At 52.7% G+C, this 25,401-nt stretch overlaps 1 protein-coding gene across 11 annotated transcripts in view; it reads right to left on the bottom strand.

The window, feature by feature from the left end:
• Positions 1–25,401, bottom strand: part of SFXN5 (sideroflexin 5) — a 100,886-nt gene that overhangs the window by 1,258 nt on the left and 74,227 nt on the right. For 9 of the 11 annotated variants that reach the window (XM_085577353.1, XM_085577351.1, XM_085577350.1 and 6 more), the window contains one exon: positions 18,257–18,374. The exons of the other annotated variants lie outside the window; for them this stretch is intronic. In XM_085577353.1, the coding sequence (XP_085433479.1) occupies positions 18,257–18,374 (118 nt within the window). The remainder of the gene's footprint in view (positions 1–18,256; positions 18,375–25,401) is intronic. 11 annotated transcript variants of the gene reach the window in all.

Below are 25,401 nucleotides of genomic sequence, written 5' to 3'. Positions count from 1 at the left end.
TTTACAGTAATAATTAAATCTTAATCAACGTTTAACCTCTGTAAAATGTTTGAAGGGATCTAATCACCCTTCAGACTGCACTAATGAAGGAGAAATATATAAACATAAAAAGAAAATGATGCATAGATAGCACACCAGAAAGAACAGTAATTGCAAAATTGTATTTCTTTTAAATATAATCAGCAAATTATGTAAAGTAAAGCCAACGAGTATTTTAAGTGAAGACATCTTGGGTGTCAGAGGTGTGATCAGCTAATTTTGTACTGCTATCCATAACAGATGTAGCATATTTTCTTTTAGTGCCATTATTAGCAACTTCACCATTCCTTTCAGCGCCGCAGCACAAAGTGAAGCATTGTGCCGGGAGAGCACCGGGAAAGGTGCAGGAGCTCCGGATCCGACGGATCCCTTTCGAGGCAGGATTAGCTCTGCTCTGCCTGCTCTGACGCAGCTTTTCCTCCCCTTGCCAGGGGGTTTTTCCGCCAGGGACACGCGGAAAAGCTCCGGGGTTTTGGGGCTGGGGGGGTTCAAACGAGGGAAGCGGAGTGGCCAGCCTGGGGCCCAAGGAATGGCCGGATGGGGCGATGCCACGCTGCTGCCAAGGTGGGCATGGGGTCGCAGGGTGGGTTCTGGCATCTCAGAGGGCTTTTCCAACCCCAGCGGTCCTGGATTCAGTGCCTTGAAACAAATCCCACCTGGAATCGGGAGGGTTAGCACCGGCCAGCCAGCAGGGCTGGGGAAACGGGGCAGCTCAAACCCAGCCTGCCCCTGGGGAGCTCCACAGAAACCCAACGGAGATGCCCCCCAGTCCCACCCTCTCCAAGGGCTGGGAGAGGGAAGGGAGGAAGGAGCAGTGTTGTGTTCACGCTCCCTTGGGACACAATTCAAGAAGCAGCGAGCACAATCCAAGCTGAACAGCAGGAAGAGTATCCTGGTGGGAAGAGCAAAATATCGCAGCCGACTGCTCAGGGAAGGTGTGGGGCGTCTGTGGTGGGAAGTTTTCAGCACAAATTACAGGGAACCCATCAAGAATAGTTTAGGCAGAGCTGAGCTTGCCTTGGCGGAAGGAAGAGATGAGATAATTGTTTGTAGATCATTCCAGCTTCCATCCCCTGGTCCAGGGGGGAAACAGCTCCTTTCTCTGCACGGGGAACGGGTCCTTCGTCCATGGCAAGGCTGCACAGAAGGGTCCGAGGTGGGTTCAGGGAGGTGGGATGGAGATGGGATAGTTCTGGTGACTGAGCAAAGGACTTGGAATTCATGCCTCAGGTGGGAGTGCTCAAAAACCACACGGATGTGGCACCTGGGGACATGGTCAGTGGTGGCCTTGGCAGTGCTGGGTTGGAGCGGATGGGCTCTGAGGGCTTTTCCATTTTAACCATTCCATGGTTCTCGTGCAGGATGGGCACCCAGTCAGGGACCCCTGTGACACCACCAGTCACAGACACTGGTTTGGCGCTGTGATACCAAACCCAAACACCTTCCCGAAGCTGGGAAGATGTTGGAGAAACTGGGGGTGACTGGTTGAACTGGAGCCTCCTCTTCAGGTCTCTTCCTGGCTGACTTTAATCAAGGAGGGACTAAAATCTGCTCTAGAGCCTCAGGAGCTCCAAGGGGTGCATCTGCACCAAGGAAAAATTACAGGAAATTGGGAAAGCTGCTCGGAAATCCATCAGGAGGAACCTACTCCTCCCACCTGGAAATCAGACGGAGAAGAACAGGGAGATGGTGGTGGGTTACAGGTATCAAGACAACCTTAAACCACAACCTTGCTGTGCACCAGTCTTTGGCTCCCTTGTTGGTGTTTTTTGTCGGGAAGTGTAGTTTCACTCATTTTGGGGTTTTGCTGTCCCGGCTGTCCAGAATCCTGGACCTGCTCAGCCAGCTGGCCGCGGAATTGTGACATGTGGAGACCACAGCTCCTGGTCACCATTTTGGTGTCTCAGTGCCAAGGTGACCCCGATGACGGTCAGGGCCATGCTGGGAACCCTCCTGTGAAGGAGCAGCTGCCTTGGAGGGTGCTGTGAGGAGCAGGTTGGGCCTACACTGATGGGACTGTCCCACTGTCCCACTCAGGGGACTTGGTCCCTTCAGGCCAAGTGCCCACCACGGGACTGGGATCATGTCCATCCTCTTCTTCCCAGTTCTGCCTGTGCCAGGGCAAAGGAGGGATCCCCTTCCTGCCTTTGGGATGATGGCACTGGTATTCCTTCACCAAGGAATCCAGCAGAAGCCCAGGAGGGACAGAAGCTCCCAGCAGCCCTGAGGGAGCCAGGGTGGGAAGCAGCACTCCCAGACAGAGCTACAAGGGGGTTTTTTGGGGGAAAACCCCAGGATTTGGGGCTGATGGCTGCGCTGACAGCTCGGTGTCCGACATGGGAAGCTCTCCAACGAGGCTGTGGGAGAAGCAGGAATTCCTTCAGCGCCCTGTGAGGCCGCTGGAAGCTCTGCCACAGATCCAGGGAGATCCTCACTGGGGACAGCACCAGGCTGCACCTCCCAGCTCGCCCAGGAACGTGGCTGGGATGAAGCACCCAGCCCCTGGGAGCGGGTGAAGCCTGAGGATGCTCCTTTCCCTCTGGCAGACAACCAAGAGCACGAGGGGGAAAAGGGGGAAAACGCCGAAAAACTGCGTGCCCTGAACCCCATGGAGCACCTGCTGACGGGCCGGCACGGCTCAGGTAGCCCCGGCAGGGTGGCAGCGGTGCCCCTGACCCGGTGCAATCCCTCCCTCCCTCCCAGGGAACAAAGCTGGGAATCGCCTCCCGGGTAGCCGCGGCTCCCCAGCTCTCTTCCCCTCATCCCTGCCTTGCAGTGGAAGCCTCTCTCCTCTCATCAGCTCAGACAAGGCTAATTGGGGTGATAAAGAACTGGCTCCGAGTGCTGGCGTGGGCTGGAGGAACAAATGGTGCGGTGGTCACAGCTGGTGCTGCGGAGCGGCGCGGGGGAGCTCCCGGCGCCCCGAATCCCCCCAGATCCCCCCAGATCCCCCAGATCCCCCCAGATCCCCGCAGATCCCCGCAGATGCGGCTGCGGGCGGGGGCTGTGTGTGTTTTGCGTGGCTGCTGACACGGGCGCGGCGTGCAGGCGCGGCCGGTGAGGCAGCAGCAGGCAGAAAGCAGATGCTTTTTGTTTGGGGTTGATACTCATTTCTATCCCAGCTCGGGAAAAGGTGTAGAAAGGAATGTGCTCCGGAGAGTGCAGGGAGAGAGATAGGTCCAGGCTCGCTGCCAGGGATCCTGGAACGCTATGGAAGGCAGCTAGGGGAGACAGGAGCAGATGGATTTGGCATACAGCTCATCACTCAGCCAAAAAAAAAAAAAAAAAAAAAAGAGGAGCGGGGAGAAGAAGGGAGAAAGCAGCCAAATTTGGGAGGAGGAGGGTCATGGGGACCGACGGATGCTGCTCCGGGGTGGGGGAAGGGAGGGCCGGCATGGTCACTGTGTCTTCTGCTGCTGCCAGCGGGGAGAGGTGGTGGTGGCTCACTGGGAGCCTGGGAAGGGTCTCCATGAGCTCTTCCTTCCCTCCCCCAGCTCTCCCAGCCCCTCTGGATGGATCCATCCCGTCCCATGGATTCGTGGGTGTCGCAGCAGCATTTCAGGTCATTGACCAGCTCCCCTCGGATTATGGGACTTGGAGCACCTGGCCTAGTGGAAGGTGTCCATGGAAGGTGTCCCTGCCCATGGAAGGTGCCCATGGAAGGTGTCCATAGAAGGTGTCCATGGAAGGTGTCCCTGACCATGGAAGGTGTCCCTGGCCATGGAAAGTGTCTCTGGCCATGGAAGGTGTCTATAGAAGAAGGTGTCCTTGCTCATGGAAGGTGTCCTTGCCATGGAATGTGTCCCTGGTCATGGAAATTGTCCTTGGAAGGTGTCCATGGAAGGTGTCCCTGCCCATGGAAGTTGTCCCTGCCCATGGGAAATGTCCTTGGCCATAGAAGGTGTCCCTAACCATGGAAAGGGTCCATGGAAGGTGTCCCTGCCCATGGAAGGTGTCCATGGAAGGTGTCCCTGACCATGGAAGTTGTCCTTGCTCATGGAAGACATCCATGCTCATGGAAAAAGTCCCTGACCATAGAAAGTGTCCCTGACCATGGGAGGTGCCCATGAAAAGTGTCCTTGCTCATGGAAGGGGTATCCCTGACCATGGAAGGTGTCCATGGAAGGTGTCCCTGCCCATGGAAGGTGTCCCTGCCCATGGAAGGTGACTGGTGGTTCTCCTCAGCAAGGCGGACTGCTGCCTGAAATGTTGGTGTTAAAGCTCTTTTCTGACACCTTCCCAGGTTTTCCACCCAGTTGAAATCCCGGCGTGTCCCAAAGCTGGACACACTGGTTGAGAGAGGTTCTCAAGGCTGAAGTACAAATTAATGATTCGTGAATTATTGATAGTCAGTTTTCTTCCCAAATACAAAGTTGGGAGAAAAGGGTTTTGAGAGAAACCTGAATTTTGTGAAGTTTTCCTTCAAATTAATAATAAAAATTGAATTTAAGAGGTGACCAGAACAGTTCTTTTCATTTTAGGTTTCTCTCAAGTCTTTTTGACCCCCGTCTTTGAAAGAAATGTTCAGTTTTCATAATAAAAATTAATGTTGTATTCAATCAGAGTGGTTTCCACACAACCATGGGAAGTCTCCTGGCAGCTCAAGATTAGAACCATGGAATGGTTTGCTTGGAAGGCACCTTAAAATTCCTCTCATTTCTACCCTGTCCTACAGCAGCTGGAGGTGGGTGCTGGTGGCCAGAGCCTTCATGGCAAAGAAAAACCAGAAAATTCTGGAATAGATAAATCTCAGGAGCCAAATATCCCAAATTTACTCCTTTTCATTGCTCCAAAGAAGGGAGAAAAGCTGGAAATGCTCAGCCTGTGATGGGACCCATGGTCAGCACCTTCCACCAGAGCTGGTCAGGGCTGCTGCCTCACCCTGGGCTGGACACAGGGGAGACAAAGAGCACCAGAGCTTGAAATTAAAGTTTTCTTTAAACAATGAAAATGGAGGAAACTTGGAATATTTGGCCGTTCTGAAATATTTGGTAGTTCTGGAATATTTGGCTGCTCTGGCTCCTGAGATTTGTCCATTCCAGAAGATTTTTCTGGGCTTTTCTGCCATGGGTGTTTTGGTCACCAGCACTCACCTTCAGCTTCCTGTAGGACAGAGTAGAAATGAGAGGATTTTAAGGTGTCTTCCAACCCAAACCATTCCATGATTCCATGATTCTACACCTGAGCTGACAAGAGATTTTTTTTTTGATGTTTTGACTGCATCCACCTCCCTTCTACCTTCCCAGAACATCATTTTCAGACAAAAAAAAAAACCATAAAACAAACAAAAAAAACCCCAAACACCAAAAACCCCAAAAAACAAAACCAAACCAACAAACAAAAAAAAAAACAAAACAAAACAAACAAAAAAAAAACACCACAAAAACCCAACCCCCCACCAAAAAAACAAAACAAAAAAAACCAACAACAACAACAACAAAAAAAAAAGGAAAGTTGGAATATTTGGCTATTCTGGAATATTTGGTTGTTTAGCTCTTGAGAATTATTAAGTTCAGATTTTTTTGTCCTGGAATATTTGGCTGTTCTGGAATATTCGGCTGTTGTTGTTTAGGAGGTTTTCCATTTCAGGAGACATTTTGTTTGCCAGGGATGCTCTGCAGGAATGTTCCTGCCCTCAGCCTAAATGGGAATAACCAATTGCCCTGGAGCAGAGCAGATTTTGGGATTTTGGGACAGCTGTGGGATTGCAACTTCCCCCACTTCACTGGCTTGGGCAGTGCTGGTTTCATGGTTGGAGTTGATGATTTTAAAGGTCTTTTCCAGCCTAAATGATCCTGTGCTTCTGTGGTTTGGTGGTGCTGGGTTAATGGTTGGACTTGGGGACCAAAAAAGTCTTTTCCAAATTAATTTCATGATTCCACAATCAAGGCTGGGAGTTTTTAATCTCACTTTTGGGGAATTACCACGGCACAGCTTCTCTGAGGAAAAATACTGAGCAGAAACATGTTTAATCAGGTGGGAAGAAGGGAAACGTGGGTGTGGGGGAAGGAAAAGGAAGGGAATTTGGCAATGTGGATTCGTGGCTGGAGCAGGGAGCTGCCCTCGCCCGGGGTGCCTCTGGAATGATGATAACAGCGATGATAAGAGAGCAGCAGGTGGGATGAGAGCCCCACAGCTGGGGAGTGACCCCCGTCCCTGTCCTGGAGCAGCTCCAGCCCCGGGCTCACCCCCAAACCATCCCCCAGCAGCTCTCTGCTCTCACCTCCACTGCCCAGGGACCCTGCTGGCTCCTCAAGGTGACCCCAGGGTCATCTGGCAGACACGAGGAACTTCTTGGCCTTGCTGTTTTGTGGGAATCCAGGGAATCCCTCTGGCTGCCCTGGGACCCTGGCAGGGTCAGGAACCCCCTGGACAGAGCCCCCAGGACATTGGCTGTGATCTCTGCCCATGGAAAAGAGTTTTCAATCTTACAGGATGAATTACCAGCTCTGACTGTTTGATATAAGTAATAATTAAGTGTGGCACTGGTGCAAAAGTAAAATTTTAGGATTCTAGATTAGGGGTCCAAAGGGGACAAGCTGGAGGAAATTGGGTGTGTCTGATCTGTGTCCATGGAAAAGAGTTTTTTTAATCCTACAGGATGAATTACCAGCTCTGAGTGTTTGATATCAGTAATAATTAAGTGTGGCACGGGTGCAAAAGTAAAATTTTAGGATTCTAGATGAGGGGTCCAAAGGGGACAAGCTGGAGGAAATTGGGTGTGCCTTGTCCTTTTTCTCCTTCTTCATGCCCTCCATGTCTCACTGTGGTGTTGGCATTTTTCTGTTGGTTCAGGCTGGGGACACACTGTCCAACGTAGGTGACAGATATTGGCACGTTCTTGTCAATCCAGCCCAGGGAGTTTCTGGTATTGAATGTTTGTCACATCCCACTGAGGGCAGAGCCCCACACGCTGCCCTGCAGGACAGAGCTGGGCAGGGCAGCAGAACATGTGAGAGATAAACAGAATAAACAACCTTGAAACCAGCACAGACCAATTATGGCTTCTGCTTTGGCAGCGGGGCTGACAGACAAAGACTTTCTACAATCCCAGAATCATCAATACCTCGGATTCCGACCCTGTTTGAAATCTCACAGTTTCTAAGCCTTTCTCTGGGGTTTTTGGGGGGTTTGGTTAACACTGAGCTCTTCGACTTTCAGCAGGGCACCACCTCCAGGTCACTGCAGAGCTGTGAGTTTGGGTCTTCTGGGAAAGATTCTGAGAAAGAACTGGGGGTGAAAAGCCCCATGGAAGTGGGAGATGCCATGGTCCAAAATGTTCTTGGCTTTGCCACACTGGCTCCTCCTCTCCTGGGCAAGAGGAGTTTCAGCTGTGCCAGGACACGAATCCAAGGGCACTGCAGGGAAGAGCTTCCAAAGGAGTTTGGGGAATGGGGGCGGCCCTGGGACAAGGCAGTGCTGCTCCTGTGGCTGCCCACAGCACCAGAAACCTCAAGTGTTACACCAAAACCACCAAAACCCCCCACAGAAAAGCTTTGAGACCCTAAGATCTCAAACAGCAAGGTCAGAAATCCTCCCCTGTGTGTGTCTTCCAGAGAGAGGAGACACCCACGGCCTTTGGGGGAGCTGAACCTTCTCCCCTCTGCTCTGGAGGTTTGCTCAGCGTGGGAGGAGTGGGATGGGTGCCCTTCATGGGGTAAACCTGAGTTTACCACAATAAATTCATTTCAGCAGCTCCAGAAAGGTTTTAGGCAGGCACAGAAGCAGCTGTGTCGTGACCTCAGGGCTCATGGCCTTGCCAGGCCAGGTTCTCCCTCAGGAGAGGGCTGAAGAAACTTCTCCCTGGGGTTTTAACTTCTCCCTGGGGTTTTTTGTTTGTTGGTTTGATTTTGTTTTTTGGGGTTTCTGGTGTTGTTTGTTTTTTTTTTTGGTTTTTTGGGGTCTTTTTTTTTGTCTGAAAATGATGTTCTGGGAAGGCAGAAGGGAGGTGGATGCAGTCAAAACATCCATGGTAAAAAAAAACAAACAAACAAAAAAAAAAAAACGTAGGTTTCTAGGCAGTGGGAAAATCAAAGGGAAACCACCTCCAGCATCATTTCTCAGATGCCCCATGGGGGGTGGGTCACCATGGGGTGACCAGTGGGCTGCTCCCATGGGCGATTTCCTGGAAGGACCCTCACATTGCAGGATGCAGATTTTTTTAATTATTATTATTTATTTGGAACAGCCGAGCCAGTGGATTGTGGAAAATTCACCAGCACGCTCCAAATAAGGCCTTGAGAGCTCCCAAAATTGCACTTTAATGCAATGCCTGATCCTTGCTGGAATGAAGAGCACCTACACCTACAGACACTCAGAGCTTCTCCTTTCTTGGAAGAAAAAAAAAAATCCTACTTTTAAATGTGGACATTATTAAAAAGTTTTGTTTTTATGAAAATGAGCTCTTAGGTCCATTCCAGCAGGAATTCCTCAATCAGCTCTGTCGAGGAAGAAGGAATTTGCTGCTCTTTGCTGAAGACATCGACCCCTGAATTCTCTCTCTGTGAATTCTCTCCCTAAATTCTCTGCTCTTCAGGAGGAAGAGCACGATGGAAGAGTGGGATTTAGGGATGCCCTCGGTGCTTTAGGGAAGCTGAGCAAATCCCTCAGGATCCCAACCTCCAGCACATTTCCTTCTCTTGCAGACCACCAGCCTCACTAGGAACAGGAAATTTAAAAGGCAATTACAGATAATTATATATGGGAGATGTGATTAATAAGGCATTCTCAGCCCTAAGCAGGCAAGTCTGGACAAATGATCGCCTTCCTTTGCATCCTGCACCTCTTGGAGTAGTCAGAGCTGCTCCAGATGAGCCAAAACAACTCCAAATCCACCGAAAAGGACAAATCCAAGCCTGTGTGACAAGAGAGGGGCAAGGCAGGAGACGGGCAGGGAAGATCTGGGCGAGCACCAGAGGAAGAAGCCTCCGACCAAGAAGCGTTAAAGGCTTTTTCTAATTTCAGGATTCCTGCGTGGGGCCAGGAGTCAGTGATCCTTGTGGATCATCCTCACTCCAGCTCAGGGTTTTCCAAGATTTCCAGCAAGTGGCCGGGGTGCTCAGGGTGGGCTGAAGAGGGGCAGGGATTTGGTTTTCAGGCCCAGAATAAAGCAGCAAAGCCCAGGAGCCCCGGGAGGGTCCAGGGATGGCCAGGGCAGCGCAGGAATCCCGGGGGGAGCCCCTCTGTTTACACTAGGTGCTGCTGAAAGGTGTCCTGAAGAAAGACAGCAATTAACAGGCCTGCGAAAAAATGGCTTCTTTCCACAAAGAGCCTTTTAAGTCTGTTTTTTGAGCCACTTTAAGGGTTAATGTTTAGCTGTTTATCCGGACTTGTCGGATGTCAGCTCTTTCTTTTGACTCCTAATGGCTTATAGCCATCAGGAGGTGAAGACTCCTCAAAGGAGCTGGTGTCAGGAATGTTTTTTATGCCCACCAGCACCCACACACCTGCAGCAGCCTGCGCTTGCAGGGGGATAGTTTACATACTTGAACCTGTCTCCCAGGGGTATAAACATGAAACCAGATCCGTGTCTGCCAGCCCCGAGCCCCTGGGCGCTCCAGAGGGTCCCACACCCACCCCATGGCCACAGAGCACAGCCCTGCTGCCAGCCCTGCCGCTCCTCCCTGGCTTTTTGGGGGCCCTGGAGGATGTCCAGCGCCTTTGGGAGGCCAAACAAAGGAGCGCTCCCAGGAGCAGCCAGCAAAAAGCAGCTGGGTCACAAATCAAAGGCTCTGGGAAGGGAGAACAAAGGCACAGCCCCCACTGCCACCAGGGCTCTGCTGGCTCCTGACCTCCCCTGGCCCTCCGGTGTCACCGAGACCAATAATCACCCAAACAGGCGGAGCAGGTGGAAATTCAACCACCCTGAAGTGGCCCAGGGGCTCCGCCACCACTGCTTAGGAGCCCCTTCCCCCTGGAAATGCCCCGTCCCTGGAAGTGTCCAAAACCAGGCTGGATGGGGCTTGGAGCAGCCTGGAGCGGTGGAAGGTGTCCCTGCCCATGGCAAGGGGTGGAACAAGATGAGTTTAAAGGTCGCTTCCAACCCAAACCATTCCATGATTGCAGGATTTTAGAGGAGCTTTGGCTCCTAGAAGAAGTGACTGAGATCTCCAGAGCACTGGGGAGCAGTAGGGAAATGCTTTGATTTTGAGATTCTGAGAAAGAACTGGGGGTGAAAAGCCCCATGGAAGTGGGAGATGCCATGGTCCAAAATGTTCTTTGCTTTGCCACACTGGCTCCTCCTCTCCTGGGCAAGAGGAGTTTCAGCTGTGCCAGGACACGAATCCGAGGGCACTGCAGGGAAGAGCTTCCAAAGGAGTTTGGGGAATGGGGGCGGCCCTGGGGCAAGGCAGTGCTGCTCCTGTGGCATCAGCACCGTGGATTTGCAGCTGGAATTCCACCAGGTGGAGCAGGCGGAAGGGAATTACCGGGACACAACATCTGCTCCATGCCAGAAGGAGAACCTAAGAGAGCATCATCCCATGGTGGTGAGACAAAGTAAAGATTTAACAAGGTAGAAATCCATTTAGATTCAGGTAAAAAGTGCCACTCTGAGCTTGCTAAATCTGCTGTTTAGTCCAGTAACTACAAGACTAACACAACTACCCCAGCTGAAGAGAAAGAATGCAAATTTCCACACTAAAAGATAAAAGATAAAAAAACTCCTCAAACCTTAAAACAGACAAGGCAAAATAACCCGAGTTCTTTTTGTGCTTTCTGACAAAAACTGAGTATAAGTGTTACTAGCTATAAGTATAATGTAAAATCAGCAAAATGAATATGCATTAACCTATTGTAAAATTTGATACATATAAAAATTAGTAAGAATAATAAAAAAATATTTAAAGTTCTCAGAAGTATGCACGTCCATTAAAAGGCAATAAATCCTGGCATGCGTCCACAGCGCTGTAAATAAATATACCCATTCCCTACAAATCTTTATTAAAATTATAAAATTTAATTTCTCATCCGCGTTTCTTTGGGAATGAGGAGTTCCCATACAAAAAGGAGAACCTGGGGCTCCCCAAAAAGCTCTGCTGTCACACTGACCTTGAGTTTATCCCATGGAGGGTCCCCAAAAAGCTCTGCTGTCACATTCACCTGGAGTTTATCCCATGGAGGGTCCCCAAAAAGCTCTGCTGTCACATTCACCTGGAGTTTATCCCATGGAGGATCCCCAAAAAGCTCTGCTGTCACATTCACCTGGATTTTATCCCATGGAGGGTCCCCAAAAAGCTCTGCTGTCACATTCACCTGGAGTTTATCCCATGGAGGATCCCCAAAAAGCTCTGCTGTCACATTCACCTGGAGTTTATCCCATGGAGGGTGACCTGACCTTGCAAGCTCCAAAGCTCCAGGCCTGTTTCTGTGGGTGGAGATGAAGCCAGAGGGAGAAACTCCAGGTGGGAGCAGGAGCTGGGGCAGACCCCTGCAGCCAAGAGCCCGGCGTGTCCAGGCGTGGTTCCACCAGAACTGTGGGGTGACCGCTGTGTCCTCCACGTGTCACTCCGGCAGCAAAGCCTGAGGAGGATCCTGGTCCTCTGACGTCAAAGCTCAGCTGAGATAAATCTCACCAGCCTTGGGAGAGCCCAGGACAAACCCTCCCAGCACAGCTTCTGAACACTGACCTATGGACAGGGGCCTCCAGCTAATTAAAGTTGAAAAGTGGTGTGCTTATTACAGCGCTGGGCAGAAGTGCAGTAATTTTTAAAGACATGTGCACCCTTCAAGAGTCTAAACTCTTTCTTTGTCTCCTAATTTGTTGCATATGCATTATTTTTTGTATGCAGATTTATTTCTTATTAGTCTTTGTGCGGAGAGCTCTCTGGCTGTCTCCTGCAGCTTTTAGTTTTGGTTTAGTTCTTGTTTCAAAGGTTAAGGAGCTTTTCTTATTTTCTTCTAGCTTGGAAGTTCACATTCCTTTCTCCTTGTTTGAGGCAGTTTTGTTTTTGTGAGCACAGGTCTTTTATGAGCACAGCAAATTAACAGACTCTACAGACGAAACAATTCAAAGCAGCACACTTCACCTGAATGTGAAATGGATTTCTGACTTCATTCCTAACCCCACATCTCAACACCTGCAGCGGGCCAGGCGGGGCTGTGCCTGTGGGAATCCACAGGGACACCAGGATGGAACAGTCTGTGTCCACCCACCAGGGCAAATCTTCCCATCCAAAGGGAGCTCCCCTGGCAGCAGGACCCTGCAGGATCAGCTGGGAAACCCAAACTGCTCCAGGGAGGATGGGGACAATCCACCAGCCATGGCCAGAGCCACAAGCTGTGCTCGGATCCTGCTGGGGCTGGAAGCACAGATGGAGTTCAGGACCTCCTCAGACCATCATTTCCTACCAAAGATGGGCTGGGAGCTTCCACTGGAGCTCTGTGCAACCTGCTGTCCCCAGATGTCACCTCCTCTCCTGGGGCAGCACGATGCTCTGGAAGGGTCACTCATTCTCCAGCCTCTGACAGGAACGAGTCCATCCTCACTAGGGAACTCCAGACACCTCATCAACACCACCACCCTTCATTGGAAGGCTGGAAAGGGGCTCAACACATTCCCAAATACCTCAGATTTTCCCTCAAGTCCTACTTGAACTGTGCCAGTGCTCAGCCACTCACTGCCACGTAAATCCTGGGGGTTCTGCTCAGATCCATCAGTTCATGGGCATTAAAGAAGCCCCCTGGGACCACCTCTTCAAACAAAGATACTCTTGCCTTTGTCTACAAGGGAAAAGCAAGAAGATAAACCAGAGGATAAGGCAGGAGATAAACCAGAGGATAAGGCAGGAGATAAACCAGAAGCTAAGGCAGGAGATAAACCAGAAGATGAGCTGGGTCAGCACTCAGGAGAGGAACCTCGGATGAACCTCCCGGTGCTCCCGAAGCCACGGCGGAGCAGGAGGAAGCGATCTCTGAGGCACAGCTTGAATCCTCTGCAGGCTTTGGGAGACGCTTCCCACTGAGCTCCCAGCCTCCTGCCAGCCCTTCAGGACCTCGTGCCACTTCTTTGCTGAGAGGAGCTCCTTCCAAGCCCAGCCTCCATCCCAAGGGTTCCCAGACTCCCAGGGAACCGTTCCCCAGCCCCAGAAGCAAAGCAGAACTTCTCGCTTCTCCAACATTTTTCCCCATGGCAGCTGGCAAATCCCTTCCCTGGTTTCTCATCCAACTTGGACAAAATTACTGCAGAGAATCCCTCCTGCTCCCCTCCCCCTCCGTGCAAAGCAATCCCAAGGGAGGGATGGTTCCATGGGGACCCCCTGCTGGATTGCATCTGATTTTCCTCCTAAGTATGGAATGGGGAAGCGTCTCGAGGGCTATGGCTGTGACCTCCATACAGCTCTTTTGTCAAGTGCCATTTCATTAAAAAATCAGCCTTTTAACTGTGGACACATTTCAACCTCACCAAATCTGCTAATTATTGACAGTTGGTGAAGAGGAGATTTCACTTGTTCCTCCTGTTAAACTGCATCTAATTAGTAATTACTGGTTCACTGTCATCTTTACTGCAATAATCCCACTGCACATTGGCTCATTAACCTTTTGCTTTTCTAAAGCAGCCTGCCAACAAGATGAAGGCTAAAACAGATTGGAAAACAATAGCTCAGCCTTGGATTTTAGGCTGTTTATTCCCCTTGTCCTGGAGATCTAAAAGGAAGATTATTTTTAAGGAAAAGCTGAAACCGGCCTTATTCTGGAAGATGCATTGAGCACCACCCTAAAAAAACCCTTTGAACTTCCCCCAGGTGAGGACAGCAGTGCTCGGGTGGCTGAAGGCTTCTCTGCCGTTCTCCAGCTCCATTTCTCCATTCCTCACCTGGCCCTGCCCACCTTTACCCCCGCGATCCCGCTGGGCACGGGCGGCAGGAGCTCCTGGTGGACCTGCTGGAGGAACGCCCTGGAGGAGCAGGGCCCACGGGGCAGAGAGGCAGCGGAGCAGCCCCGTGGTTCTTTCTTCTGCTGCTACACTGAATTTCATTTGCACAAGTCCCATTTTCGGTTTGGAGCTGTCACAGCTGTTTCCATTGGCAGTGCATAGCTGAGTAGGAGTTGTCAGTGGGGATGCTGCGGGATTGGGAGAGGGAAGAGATTCCCCGGGGGGCATGGGAGGCAGTTGGAGGTTGTGGGCTAAATGCATTAACGACATGTTTCTCCTAAACTTAACAGCAGCGAATTACTCAATGCATATTGATGGGTTTAGGTACCACAGTTAACGCTGTGCTGGGATGACAAGAACGTTTCTCAGCAGCTCCAGCGTGAGTATTCCCAAGGATCCATGGTTTCGTGGCTGATACGAGCGGTTTATTTTTATAGCCTTCTCTTTAAAGCCATAATATCCAGAAACGAGCTGCGATTCTGCAGGAATCCAAGTGGAATTTCATCCCTGCAAAACGCAGGGCTTGGCTAGGCTGGATATGGGCCCAAAAAAGGCTCAGGGTGCGTCTACCTTCCCAGCACGTGGAGGTTGCTCACCTCCAGAATTCCCTTTCCCTGACTCTGCAGCCAGAGCTGAGCTCTGATTTCACTGGAGCTGTTGTAACACAGGAGTAACCCTGGAGCAGCTACAGCTGATGGGGCAAGGCGGCTCCATTAATTCATTAAACCTTGAGTAAGGCTTCAGTTCTGCTGGAAAACCAATTGTGAGTTTGAGCCCCGTTAGGAGGGAGGATCAAAGGTGGCCACGCAAACTCCTGGCCCAAAACAAGCACCCCGTGGCACATCAGCCTCTGTGTCTGCTCCTGACTCACAAAAGGCTGTGAGGGTGGGACTGAGGGCAGAACGTGGCTCACCCAGAATCCCTGCAGGGCTCGCTGCTCACACCACAGCCCTGTTTTTGGAACAGAACACGTCTCCTACCCCTTGCTGCTGATTTGCTCCCCACAGTGCTGGGTACAACAGCGTGGTCCTGTCCTGCTGTACCCCTGACCGAGGGAAAAAGCAAAGGCATTCCCACAGAGATCAGTGCTTAAACACCTCTGAATTCCTCATCTGACAGGACAGAATCACGGAATCATTCAGGTTGGAAAACACTCCCAGGATGTCAAGCCCAAGCCACTGAAGTTCAGGGTCTGGTGATGAGTGCCCAAAAATCCACTTCCCGCAAAGTCACTTGGATTTCCCATCCAGAAATGGATCCAGAGGGATTTTCCAGGTAAAACACTCACTTTGCTCCCTTGAGCATCCCCACAGAAACCTCCAAAGAGATTTTGGAGGACAGGGGGAATGTCCTGTGTAAACACTCACATGTTTATAGAAAATGCAAACATGATGGGAAAATAGGCTGGGAGAGGTGGGAATGTTCCCCTGGAGAAGGGAAAAATCCAGGGAACGCTCAGAGTGCCTGGAGGGGCTCCAGGAGAGCTGGAGAGGGACTGGGGACAAGGGACAGAGGGACAGGAGCCAGGGAATGGCTCCCACTGGGAAAGGGGAGCTTGGGCTGGGATCTTGGCAAGGAATTCCTGGCTGAGAGGGTGGGAGGGGCTGGGCTGGAATTCCCAGATTTGCTGGGGCTGCCCCTGGATCCCTGGAGTGCCCAAGGCCAGGCTGGACACTGGGGCTGGAGCAGCCTGGGACAGTGGGAGCTGTCCCTGCCCATGGAGTGGGGTGGGAATGGGGTGGGATTTAGGATCCCTCCTGATCCCCACCAGTCTGGGCTTCTGAGACTGATCAGCCCTGGCTGCCTGTGGAGCCCTGAGCCCGGGGCGTGAGCAGATGTGGGATCCAGCTGTGCGGCAGAGCTGGATGCCAGGGGCAGAGCCCGGGCAGGCTCTGGGAGGGCTCCTTCTCCCTGGCAGGGCGCGTGGGCAGCGCTCCTCATCCCGTCGGAGCCCCAAGCACAGCTGAGTCACGTCTGCGCTGCTGGGAGCAGCTCAGCTGCCTTCAGAGGGGCGCTCCCGACGGCGCCGTCATCCCAGCATCCCTGCAGGAAAACCAGCCCTGAATCTCCCCTGCGGGTTAGAACTCATTCCGCTGCTAAAATCAACGAGATTTTCCCTGCTGGAATATCAGACACTGCACAGGAGAAGTTATCTGTCACCCCGAAAGCCACAAGTCCAGTGGGAGGTGTCCCTGGTCATGGCAGGAAACGAGAGGGTCTTGAGGGTCCTTCCAACCCAACCCAACCCAACCATTTTAGAATTCCAGGATTTTGGAGGAACGCTGGCAATGTCTCCTTTGGGATAACTGAGGTTGGTGGTACCTGCTGTGGTCTTGGCTCCCCTGATTATCCTGAAAGATTTTTGCTGGGAATAGGGAGGAAATTGGAAATTTCCAGGAAAATTGTGCCAGGGAAGGCTTAAACTGGATATTCAGGAAGGAAGGAGGAACAGGAAGGAGGAACAGGAAGGAATTCTTCCTGGAGAGGGTGGTCAGCGTTGGAAGGTGCTGCCCGGGCACGGGTGCAGTCCCCATCCCTGCAGGGATCTCAAAGCCCTGTGCTGTGACACCCGGGGCCGGGGTCAGTGGTGGCCCCGCAGTGCTGGGGGAGCAGTTGAGATCAGCGAGCCCTTCCAGCCTTGAAAGAGCTCAGATTCCCTGGAAAAGGAGCAGAAGGGACGCTGCGTGCCCCAGCTCCTTCCCACGGCAGGCTGGACGTGCTCCAGGCTCCACCTTGAGCAGGTGCCGGACCTGGCACCGCTCCTCAGCCTTTCCCCAGCCCAGCCCCGAGCAGAACTCGGGATCAGGCACAGACTGATGGCCTGGAGCTGAGGCTGAGCTCCTGCCAAAAGCCCTGCCAGGCTCTGGGGATGCTCAGAGCCCAGGAGAGGCAGGGAAATCACATTGCTCCTGCAACTGGGGCTTGTGCAGCTTCTGACTGCAATGCTGTGTCTGCTCCTGATGGAAGGGCTCCAAAAACGATGTTGACTAATTAGAAAAAGTTTAAGGAAGAGCCATATGAATCATTAAAGCTTCAGCAAACACGTCTTTTAGCAAGAGGCTCCAAGACTGAGATAAATTCAGGTTCTTAGAGAGAAGGGACAGTTTTGTCTCAGCCTGGAGACAGCAAGAAGGACAACAGAGAATTCCCAACGTGTTCGTCAGTCAGCACACAAGTGTACAGCAAGATTCCCTGGCTGGGAGTCATGGATAAACCCACCCAGGCTGACAAAATATGAATTCACGTGCAGACAGTGATACGGACTCCTGATCCAGCTGACAGGAGAAGAACCTTGTGAGAGAGTCCTTGTTTGACAGAGGTTTTCTCCCTTAGGCATAGAGACCTTCTCTGGACATGCACGGATTTAGAACCAGGAAAAGCTCCAATCACCAAAATTAAAGACTTAAAATAAGCCCACCCGAGCAATTTGTTCAAATAAATTGGTCTGAGTGCCTGCATTATCATTCCCCGTTTCCTTGGTTGGTTTTCCTTTGTGCAGCCCCAGGCTGGGCCTTGCCAGGAGATGAAAAAGCAAAAGCCTTCAGAGAGGCTCTGGGGAAGAACATCCCCCTCCAATGGTGGTCCAGGCTCTTGGCCTCATGGACAGAGCTTGGGTTCCATATTTTAACTCCAAGGAAACCCCAGTGTGAGGGAGAGGGGCCTTCCCCTGCCTGGTGAAGCTCTGCTGTTCAGGAGAGGAATATTCACAGAATTCACAGAACCACCAGGCTGGAAGAGACCTTCAGGACCATCGAGTCCAGCCCAGCCCCAGCACCTCAGCTCAACCCTGGCACCCAGAGCCACATTCCAGGCTTTGTCAAACACACCAGGGATGGGGACTCCCCCACCTCCCCGGGCAGCCACTCCAGACCTCGATCACCTTTCTGGAAAGAACTTTTTCCTGATTTCCAGCCTGAACTTCCCTTGGTGCAGCTCGAGGCTGTGACCTCTGGCTCTGTCAGTGCCTGGAGGAAGAGCCCAAGCCCGGCTGGGCACAGGCACCTTCCAGGAGCTGTGGGGAGTGCTGAGATCACCCTGAGCCTCCTTTTCTCCAGGCTGAGCACCCCCAGCTCCCTCAGGGGTTCCTCACAGGGTTTGTGCTCCCAGCCCCTCTCCAGCCCCTCTGGATGAGCTCAAACATCTCCAAGTCCTCCCCAAGCTGAGGGGCCAGCACTGGGACAGACTCGAGGTGTGCCCTCAGCCGTGCCCCGTGCAGGGGCAGACACCAGCTCCATCCAGGAACGGAGGAGGACCCATAGGACACCAGAGGAGCGGGGCAGGCACCCAGGAAGGTGACGAGGCCGTGGTTTGTCCCCCCGTGAGAGCCCCCGGGGCCACACTGACCTCGGACATCTGCGGGAAGAGGCTGATGGCCAGGGGCAGCGCCAGGCCAAAGGCAGCGAGGCACACGAGGCTTTGGACCGGGAGAATCATCCGGGGCCGGGACCTCAGGAGCGAAGTTCTGCAAGGGAAAGGGCAGAGCGAGAGGCTGGGTGAGGAGCAGAGCTGCAGGAGAATCCGAAATGCACCTCGGTGCACCCAGGATGTTACAGCAGCTCTGGGTGACAGCCCTGCCTACCGCTGCCAGCTCCAGCAGACAGGCCTGCAGACCCTTTAGTTTTGGTTACAACACATTAGATATTTTTCTTTGCTGAGCATCTTAATACACAACAACCAATCGACACCTTTACTACCACCTGTAGCCTGTCATAACTACCACCATTACCATCTTGTGGTCATTACTGTCCAACCACATGAGTTAGTACGCTACAGTTTAAGCTTAAAGTTCTTTTACACTTTTCTGGCCATGGAAAATCCTCAGACCCTTTTTCTACTTGCCACATCAGCATGTTTGTTTGCCTGTGGTATCTGCTCTTCCTAAGACCTATTTCTTTTCGTGGTCAACATATCCTTTGTTCTAGTCATAAAACCTCCTTCCAAGTCGACTTAACCTTTGCTTTCTTGGTTCTCCAGTAAATGTCATGGCAATGGCTCAGCAACTGTCAATTTACACATCTCTTGTTCTTTTATATCAAAACTTGCTCCCACCTCTATCCCGCTCTCAGGTTCCACACTTCTGGCATGCACACAGATCTGTGAAACTTCCTGGGCAAACCTTCACCGTTCCCAGCAGGACATCCCTGCACGGACACCGCTGCTCACCGGCCCCCTCTGCTCCCTCCGGCAATCATGGAATGGGTTGGCACGGAAAGAGCCTTAAAGACGATCCAGCTCCTGCTCCTGCCACGGCAGGGACACCTCCCCCGGTGCCAGGCTGCTCCCAGCCCTGTCCAGCCTGGCTGGGCAGCTCTTCTTCCTCAGCAGGGCACCGCCAGCTCCCCGCGGGGCAGGCAGGCGGGGTGAGCTGCCAGGGGCACGCAGCACCACGGGATGTGAGTCCAGGCAGGGGCTTTTACTGGGGGCTCTGGGACCAGGGGTGCAGCCCCAAACCCGACTCCACACGGCTTTCCAGCTGAACCTATTTCATACTCTATCCTTGTATAACCTACATATTAATTAATAAACTTATATTGTTCTACTGTGTACATTGACATGAGTTTCTCCTGATCTTTCTCAGGCCCCTGACCACACTTTCTCATGATTATTCTTACGATTAAACAGCAATTATATTTAATTACTAAAAAAATCATCACATCTAACAATCATATAATTTATCATGTACTACCTACCCAGGTGCAGTTCTAGCAAGGTACAAGGTCTTCATGTACCTAGGGTATTTATTTTGCTTTTCAGGGCCAACTAAGCTTAATTTTCCTTTTAACCCTAAATCCCCATGATTTTAAAACTCTTTTACTATCAACCCCACCCCAGGTGACACCTGCTGATGCCCAGGGAGCAGAAGGAAATCAGGTCCTGGGAGCTCTGGGAGCTTTGGAAAAGCCACTGGAGGAGGCACAAACAGCTTCGTTCATGGGGTAACAAAGCCACAACTTTGACAATCCCTTAATTTGTTAAAATCCAGCATCTGCAAAGGGTGACAAGGATGTTTGAACATTCCTGTTCCTGGGGGAGGTTTATGAGCTCCAGATTTGTTAACAGCAAACTCCTGAAGATACCTGCAAGGCCAGGTCCTGGTAATGACCCAAAAGTGACCCTTCTGATGGAATTAACACCAGAAAACTGGGACATTTGGCTGGTAGAAGCTGGTAGATGATGTATATTCCAGGATATGGGGCCTCAGGCAGTTTACCAATGTTAAAGGGGAAAATATAATTTGTGAAGGATTTATTCCAGAGCCATTTACAAAAAGGATCCCTATCATTCAACTGGAAAAAAAAAAAAAAGGAAATATAAATCAACACCAGGACAGGGAGTTTTATTGGAAAGTTCAGTGTGTGTGAGCAATGTGGAGAAGGAGTGGATTTGCTGCTGGGTTATTGAGAACACGGAGAGCAGCTGGAGATGGAGCAGGGCAGGTTTAGGTTGGATTTTAGGAAAAGGTTCTTCCCCAGAGGGTGCTGGCACTGCCCAGGCTCCCCAGGGAATGGACACAGCCCCGAGGCTGCCAGAGCTCCAGGAGCCTTGGACAGCGCTCCAGGGATGCCCAGGGTGGGATTTTGGGGGTCTGGGCAGGGACAGAGGTTGGGTGGATGATCCCTGTGGATCAGGATATTCCATGGTTCCATGATCTCCTTCCCCCTGGGGCAGTCACGGGAGCTCTCCTGGGCCAGGGAAGGTAGAGGAGATGGCACCAAGCCCTGATCATCCATCCCTGCGGTGCCATCACCGGGATTGAACCCCTCCAACCCTGCCAGGTGCCAGGCAGCCCTTCCCAGCCCAGGGCTGCCCTGCCCTGCCTCGGCACGGGGATGCAGCCAGGGGACCCCAGGTCACCTCACCCCTCGCTGCACGCCCAGCGCTGCCTCCAAACCACCCGGGGCATCTGACGAGAAGGAACTCGTGCCCTGTGTGCTCCTGTCTGGGCACACTCAGCCTCCTCCCCCTGGCTGAGAGCTGCCTTCATCTCCAGGAGCTCGGGGAGACGTGAGCAGAGCAAACGCCAGAGCTGAACTCCTCCAGGAGCTCAGCTCCTCGCTAATAAGCTCTCGAGGCAGAGTTGATCCTATCAGTTTGTGCTGTGAAAATCAAGCTTCTGTTCTCCAGGGCTGAGCTGCTCGGTGCTGCACAGAGCACGGCTGCAGCTCAGAGACTCTCGGGGGAGCCTGCAGGGCTTGGTCCCAGCAGGACAGCAGGTCACCTGTGCCAGGAGGAGAGCAGGTCACCTGTGCCAGCAGGACAGCAGGTCACCTGTGCCAGCAGGAGAGCAGGTCACCTGTGCCAGGAGGAGAGCAGGTCACCTGTGCCAGGAGGACAGCAGGTCACCTGTACCAGGAGGAGAGCAGGTCACCTGTGCCAGCAGGACAGCAGGTCACCTGTGCCAGGAGGAGAGCAGGTCACCTGTACCAGGAGGAGAGCAGGTCACCTGTGCCAGCAGGACAGCAGGTCACCTGTCCATGGAGGAGAGCAGGTCACCTGTCCAAGGAGGACAGCAGGTCACCTGTGCCAGGAGGAGAGCAGGTCACCTGTCCAAGGAGGAGAGCAGGTCACCTGTCTGAGCAGGGAAAGTGACCTCTCCAAGAAGGAAAAGTCACCTGTCCAAGCAGGAAACATGACCTGTCCCTGCAGGGAAGGTGACCTGTCCAAGCAGGGAAGGTGACCTGTCCAAGGAGGAGAGGTGACCTGTCCCTGCAGGGAAGGTGACTGTCCCTGCAGGGAAGGTGACCCATCCAAGCAGGAAAGGTGACCTGTCCAAGGAGGAAAGGTGACCTGTCCCTGCAGGAAAGGTGATCCATCCCAGCAGGAAAGGTGACCTGTCCCTGCAGGAAAGGTGACCTGTCCCTGCAAGAAAGGTGATCCATCCCAGCAGGAAAGGTGACCTGTCCCTGCAGGAAAGGTGACCTGTCCCTGCAAGAAAGGTGATCCATCCCAGCAGGAAAGGTGACCCATCCAAGCAGGAAAGGTGACCCATCCAAGCAGGAAAGGTGACTGTCCCTGCAGGGAAGGTGACCTGTCCCTGCAGGAAAGGTGACCTGTCCCTGCAGGAAAGGTGACCCGTCCAAGGAGGAAAGGTGACCCATCCAAGCAGGGAAGGTGACCCATCCAAGCAGGAAAGGTGACCTGTCCCTGCAGGGAAGGTGACCTGTCCCTGCAGGAAAGGTGACTGTCCCTGCAGGGAAGGTGACTGTCCCAGCAGGAAAGGTGACCCATCCAAGCAGGGAAGGTGACCTGTTCCTGCAGGAAAGGTGACTCTCCCTGCAGGGAAGGTGACCCATCCAAGCAGGAAAGGTGACCCATCCAAGCAGGGAAGGTGACCCATCCCAGCAGGAAAGGTGTCCTGTCCCAGCAGCCCCCCAGCTGCCCTGCTCACCCTGTAACACCTGCCCCGAGCCAGGATGCCGTGGATGAGCTGTGCTGATCCCTGCATGCACAGGGGCAGCTCCTGGAGCAGGTTTTTGTCCCTCTGAAGCTGCTGTGATCCGCGGGAGCCCTGCTGGGACAATCCCAGCAGCAGCAGCCTCGCCGCCTCCCCGGGGCTCAGTTTAGAGCCAAGGCATCGCTGCCGACACCACGCCTGACATCTTAATTTGGAACTGCACCCTCTGTAATTACTGCCCTGTCGGGGACCTTATAATCACCCAAGTAAGACCTCAACCAATTCCAAACGATCCCGGGTCCAGCCCCCAGGTGTGACTTCCAGGGGTGCTTCCAGCCCAGGCCAGTTCAAATTACAAGGGCCGACCTCCTAATTAGGAAGAGTTATGGCTCGATTTAAAAAGGAGAGCAGACTAATTAACACATGTAGTGTAATGTCTTAATTGGGATTCAGATCGGAGAATTTGTGCGGTTCAGAATAAATGACTCATAATGAGCCAAGAGGTCCAGTTTTCTCCTGTCCCTGGGATCCCTGCTCCCGACGCCGAGCTGGGGAGGAAGGGCAGTTAAATATTGCATTTTGTGAGCTGTCAGCTGCCCTGCAAATCCCTCTTTGCACCCATTAACCCCCCGTTGGAGGGGAGCAATGAGGAGCTTCCAGAGGGTTTCGCTGCAGAGGATCAGCACAGATTGAAAAGAAATTAATAAAATAAAACATCCATGTGGAAATAAAATTAATATCCACGTGGTGAAGAGGGATTTCATTCACACCACTGCCCTGCGTGCTCTGCCAAAGGGTGGGGTCGGGGAATGGGGAGGTCTGGACCTTCAGAGCCCCCGACAGCCCAACTCTGGCATCTCCTGGAGCCTAAAACCCCAACCTTACTCCCAGGGTGAGTAAAGGTTGTGAGGGAGGTCCCCTGGAGCCCAGAATTCAGGATTGTGTCCAATCTGAGTCGCTCAAAAGATACTCAAAATAGAATTAGAACTGAATAAAATAGAATAAAACCTGAATTAAAACAGAAAATGGAATAAAAACTGCATTACTGAACATCTCCAGAGATGCTCAAAAAGCAGAGGAAGGAGCCTGATTTATTCACAAGCGCAAACCCCATCCCACCCACCATAGCCCTGTGGAAATATCGGAGCTGTTTCACAGGAGAACAGGAGTTTTAGGGACCTCACTCCATGCACAGGACAGGAGCAGCTCTGGAATTAAACCCTGGCTTGGATTATTCAACAAGGGGTGGGAAAGTTTGCACCAAGAGGTCTCCCCCTGGAAATCTGCAGGACAAGGGAATTGTGGAATCATGGAATGGTTGGGGTTGGAAGAGACCTTAAAGCCCATCAGGGACAGCTCCCACTGCCCCAGGAGCTCCAGCCCCAGTGTCCAACCTGGCCTTGGGCACTCCAGGGATCCAGGGGCAGCCCCAGCAAATCTGGGAATTCCAGCCCAGCCTCTCCCCACCCTCCCAGCCAGGAATTCCTTGCCAAGATCTGATCCAAACCTCCTCTCCCTCAGCTTGAGACCATCTCCCCTTGTCCTTCCAGTCCCTGCTCTTGGGAGAAATCCCTCTCCAGCCTTTCCTAAGCCCCCTTTAACATGTTCATTTGACTGTCCCCAGTTTCCCAACCCAACACTCCTGCTCTGTCTCGTTGGCCCAACTGCTCCACATCTGTCCGCTGACCTTGGGATGGCAAAGAACGGGAAATTTTGCAACACCTCCTTCCTCCTCTTTCTCTTTTTCTTCCAGCTTTGCTCCTTTACCCCTTCAAACCCCCCAGTGGCTCTTCCTCCTGCGATCTCCCTTTGGCCCTGTGGTGGTTTCGGTGGGGTTTTTGTGCCAGGCGGGCAGGGGGAGGCTGGGCACGTTCAGCTCCGGAGGCAGCCGAGCCCGCGGCTCCCGTGTCCGTAGGTACCAACACACAGACAGTGCATCTGCTGCGCGGAGACAGCGTGCTGGAGCTCTTGTAAATACACCTTCATTCAACTTTCATCACGGCGTTCATTAGTGCTTTAAATTTTGCATAATTTGGCAGCTGCCTCTGGCGTTTTTCAGGAGGTGCTGTAATTTATTCCATATGGAAGTCAGGCGCTGCACTCCGAAGGAGCTATCGGGAGCGCTGAACCAGGGCTGTATTTGTCGGGGAGGAGGTGTCAGATGCTAAACCAAACATGACAGGAGTGAACCCGAGTCTCCCAGCTGACAGATTCCCTGGGGTTCCTCTGGTGTTTGCTATAAACAGGTTCAGAGGCAGCGCAGACACCGCGAGACGGCGGCGGCGCCGCGGGGAGCGCCGGGACCCTGAGGGACCCTGGGGGACCCTGAGAGATCCTGAGGGACCCTGAATGATCCTGAGAGATCCTGAGAGACCCTGGGGGACCCTGAGAGATCCTGAGGGACCCTGAGGGACCCTGAATGATCCTGAGAGACCCTGAATACTCCTGAGGGATTCTGAGGGACTCTGAGGGACCCTGAGAGATCCTGAGGGACCCTGAGGGACCCTGGGGGACCCTGAGAGATCCTGAGGGACTCTGAATGATCCTGAGGGACCCTGAGGGACCCTGAGAGATCCTGAGGGACTCTGAATGATCCTGAGGGACCCTGAGGGACCCTGAGAGATCCTGAGAGACCCTGAGAGATCCTGAGGGACCCTGAGGGACCCTGGGGGACCCTGAGAGAACCTGAGGGACCCTGAGGGACCCTGAGGGATCCTGAATAATCCTGGGGGACCCTGAGGGATCCTGAGGGATTCTGAGAGACCCTGAGAGATCCTGAGAGATTCTGAGAGACCCTGAGGGACCCTGAGGGATTCTGAGGGATTATGAGAGATCCTGAGGGACCCTGAATGATCCTGAGGGACCCTGAGAGATCCTGAGGGATCCTGAGGGAGCCTGAGGGATTCTGAGAGATACTGAGGGACTCTGAGGGATCCTGAGAGATGCTGAAAGATCCTGAAGGACCCTGAGGGACCCTGAGGGATCCTGAGCCACCCCAGACTCTCACAACTGCCCTCCGATGCACCAAGGAAGTTTGGGATCCCCAGATCCCCGTCCTGCTGAGCCTGTCTGGTCTCTCAGCTCCGTTCCCTGG

Source organism: Lonchura striata, chromosome 4 (assembly GCF_050655825.1).
Source record: "Lonchura striata isolate lonStrDom1 chromosome 4, ASM5065582v1, whole genome shotgun sequence".
Classification (NCBI taxonomy): Eukaryota; Metazoa; Chordata; class Aves; order Passeriformes; family Estrildidae; genus Lonchura; species Lonchura striata.
The sequence above is the reverse complement of the archived record's forward strand: the minus strand, read 5'-3'. Positions and strand labels throughout refer to the sequence as shown.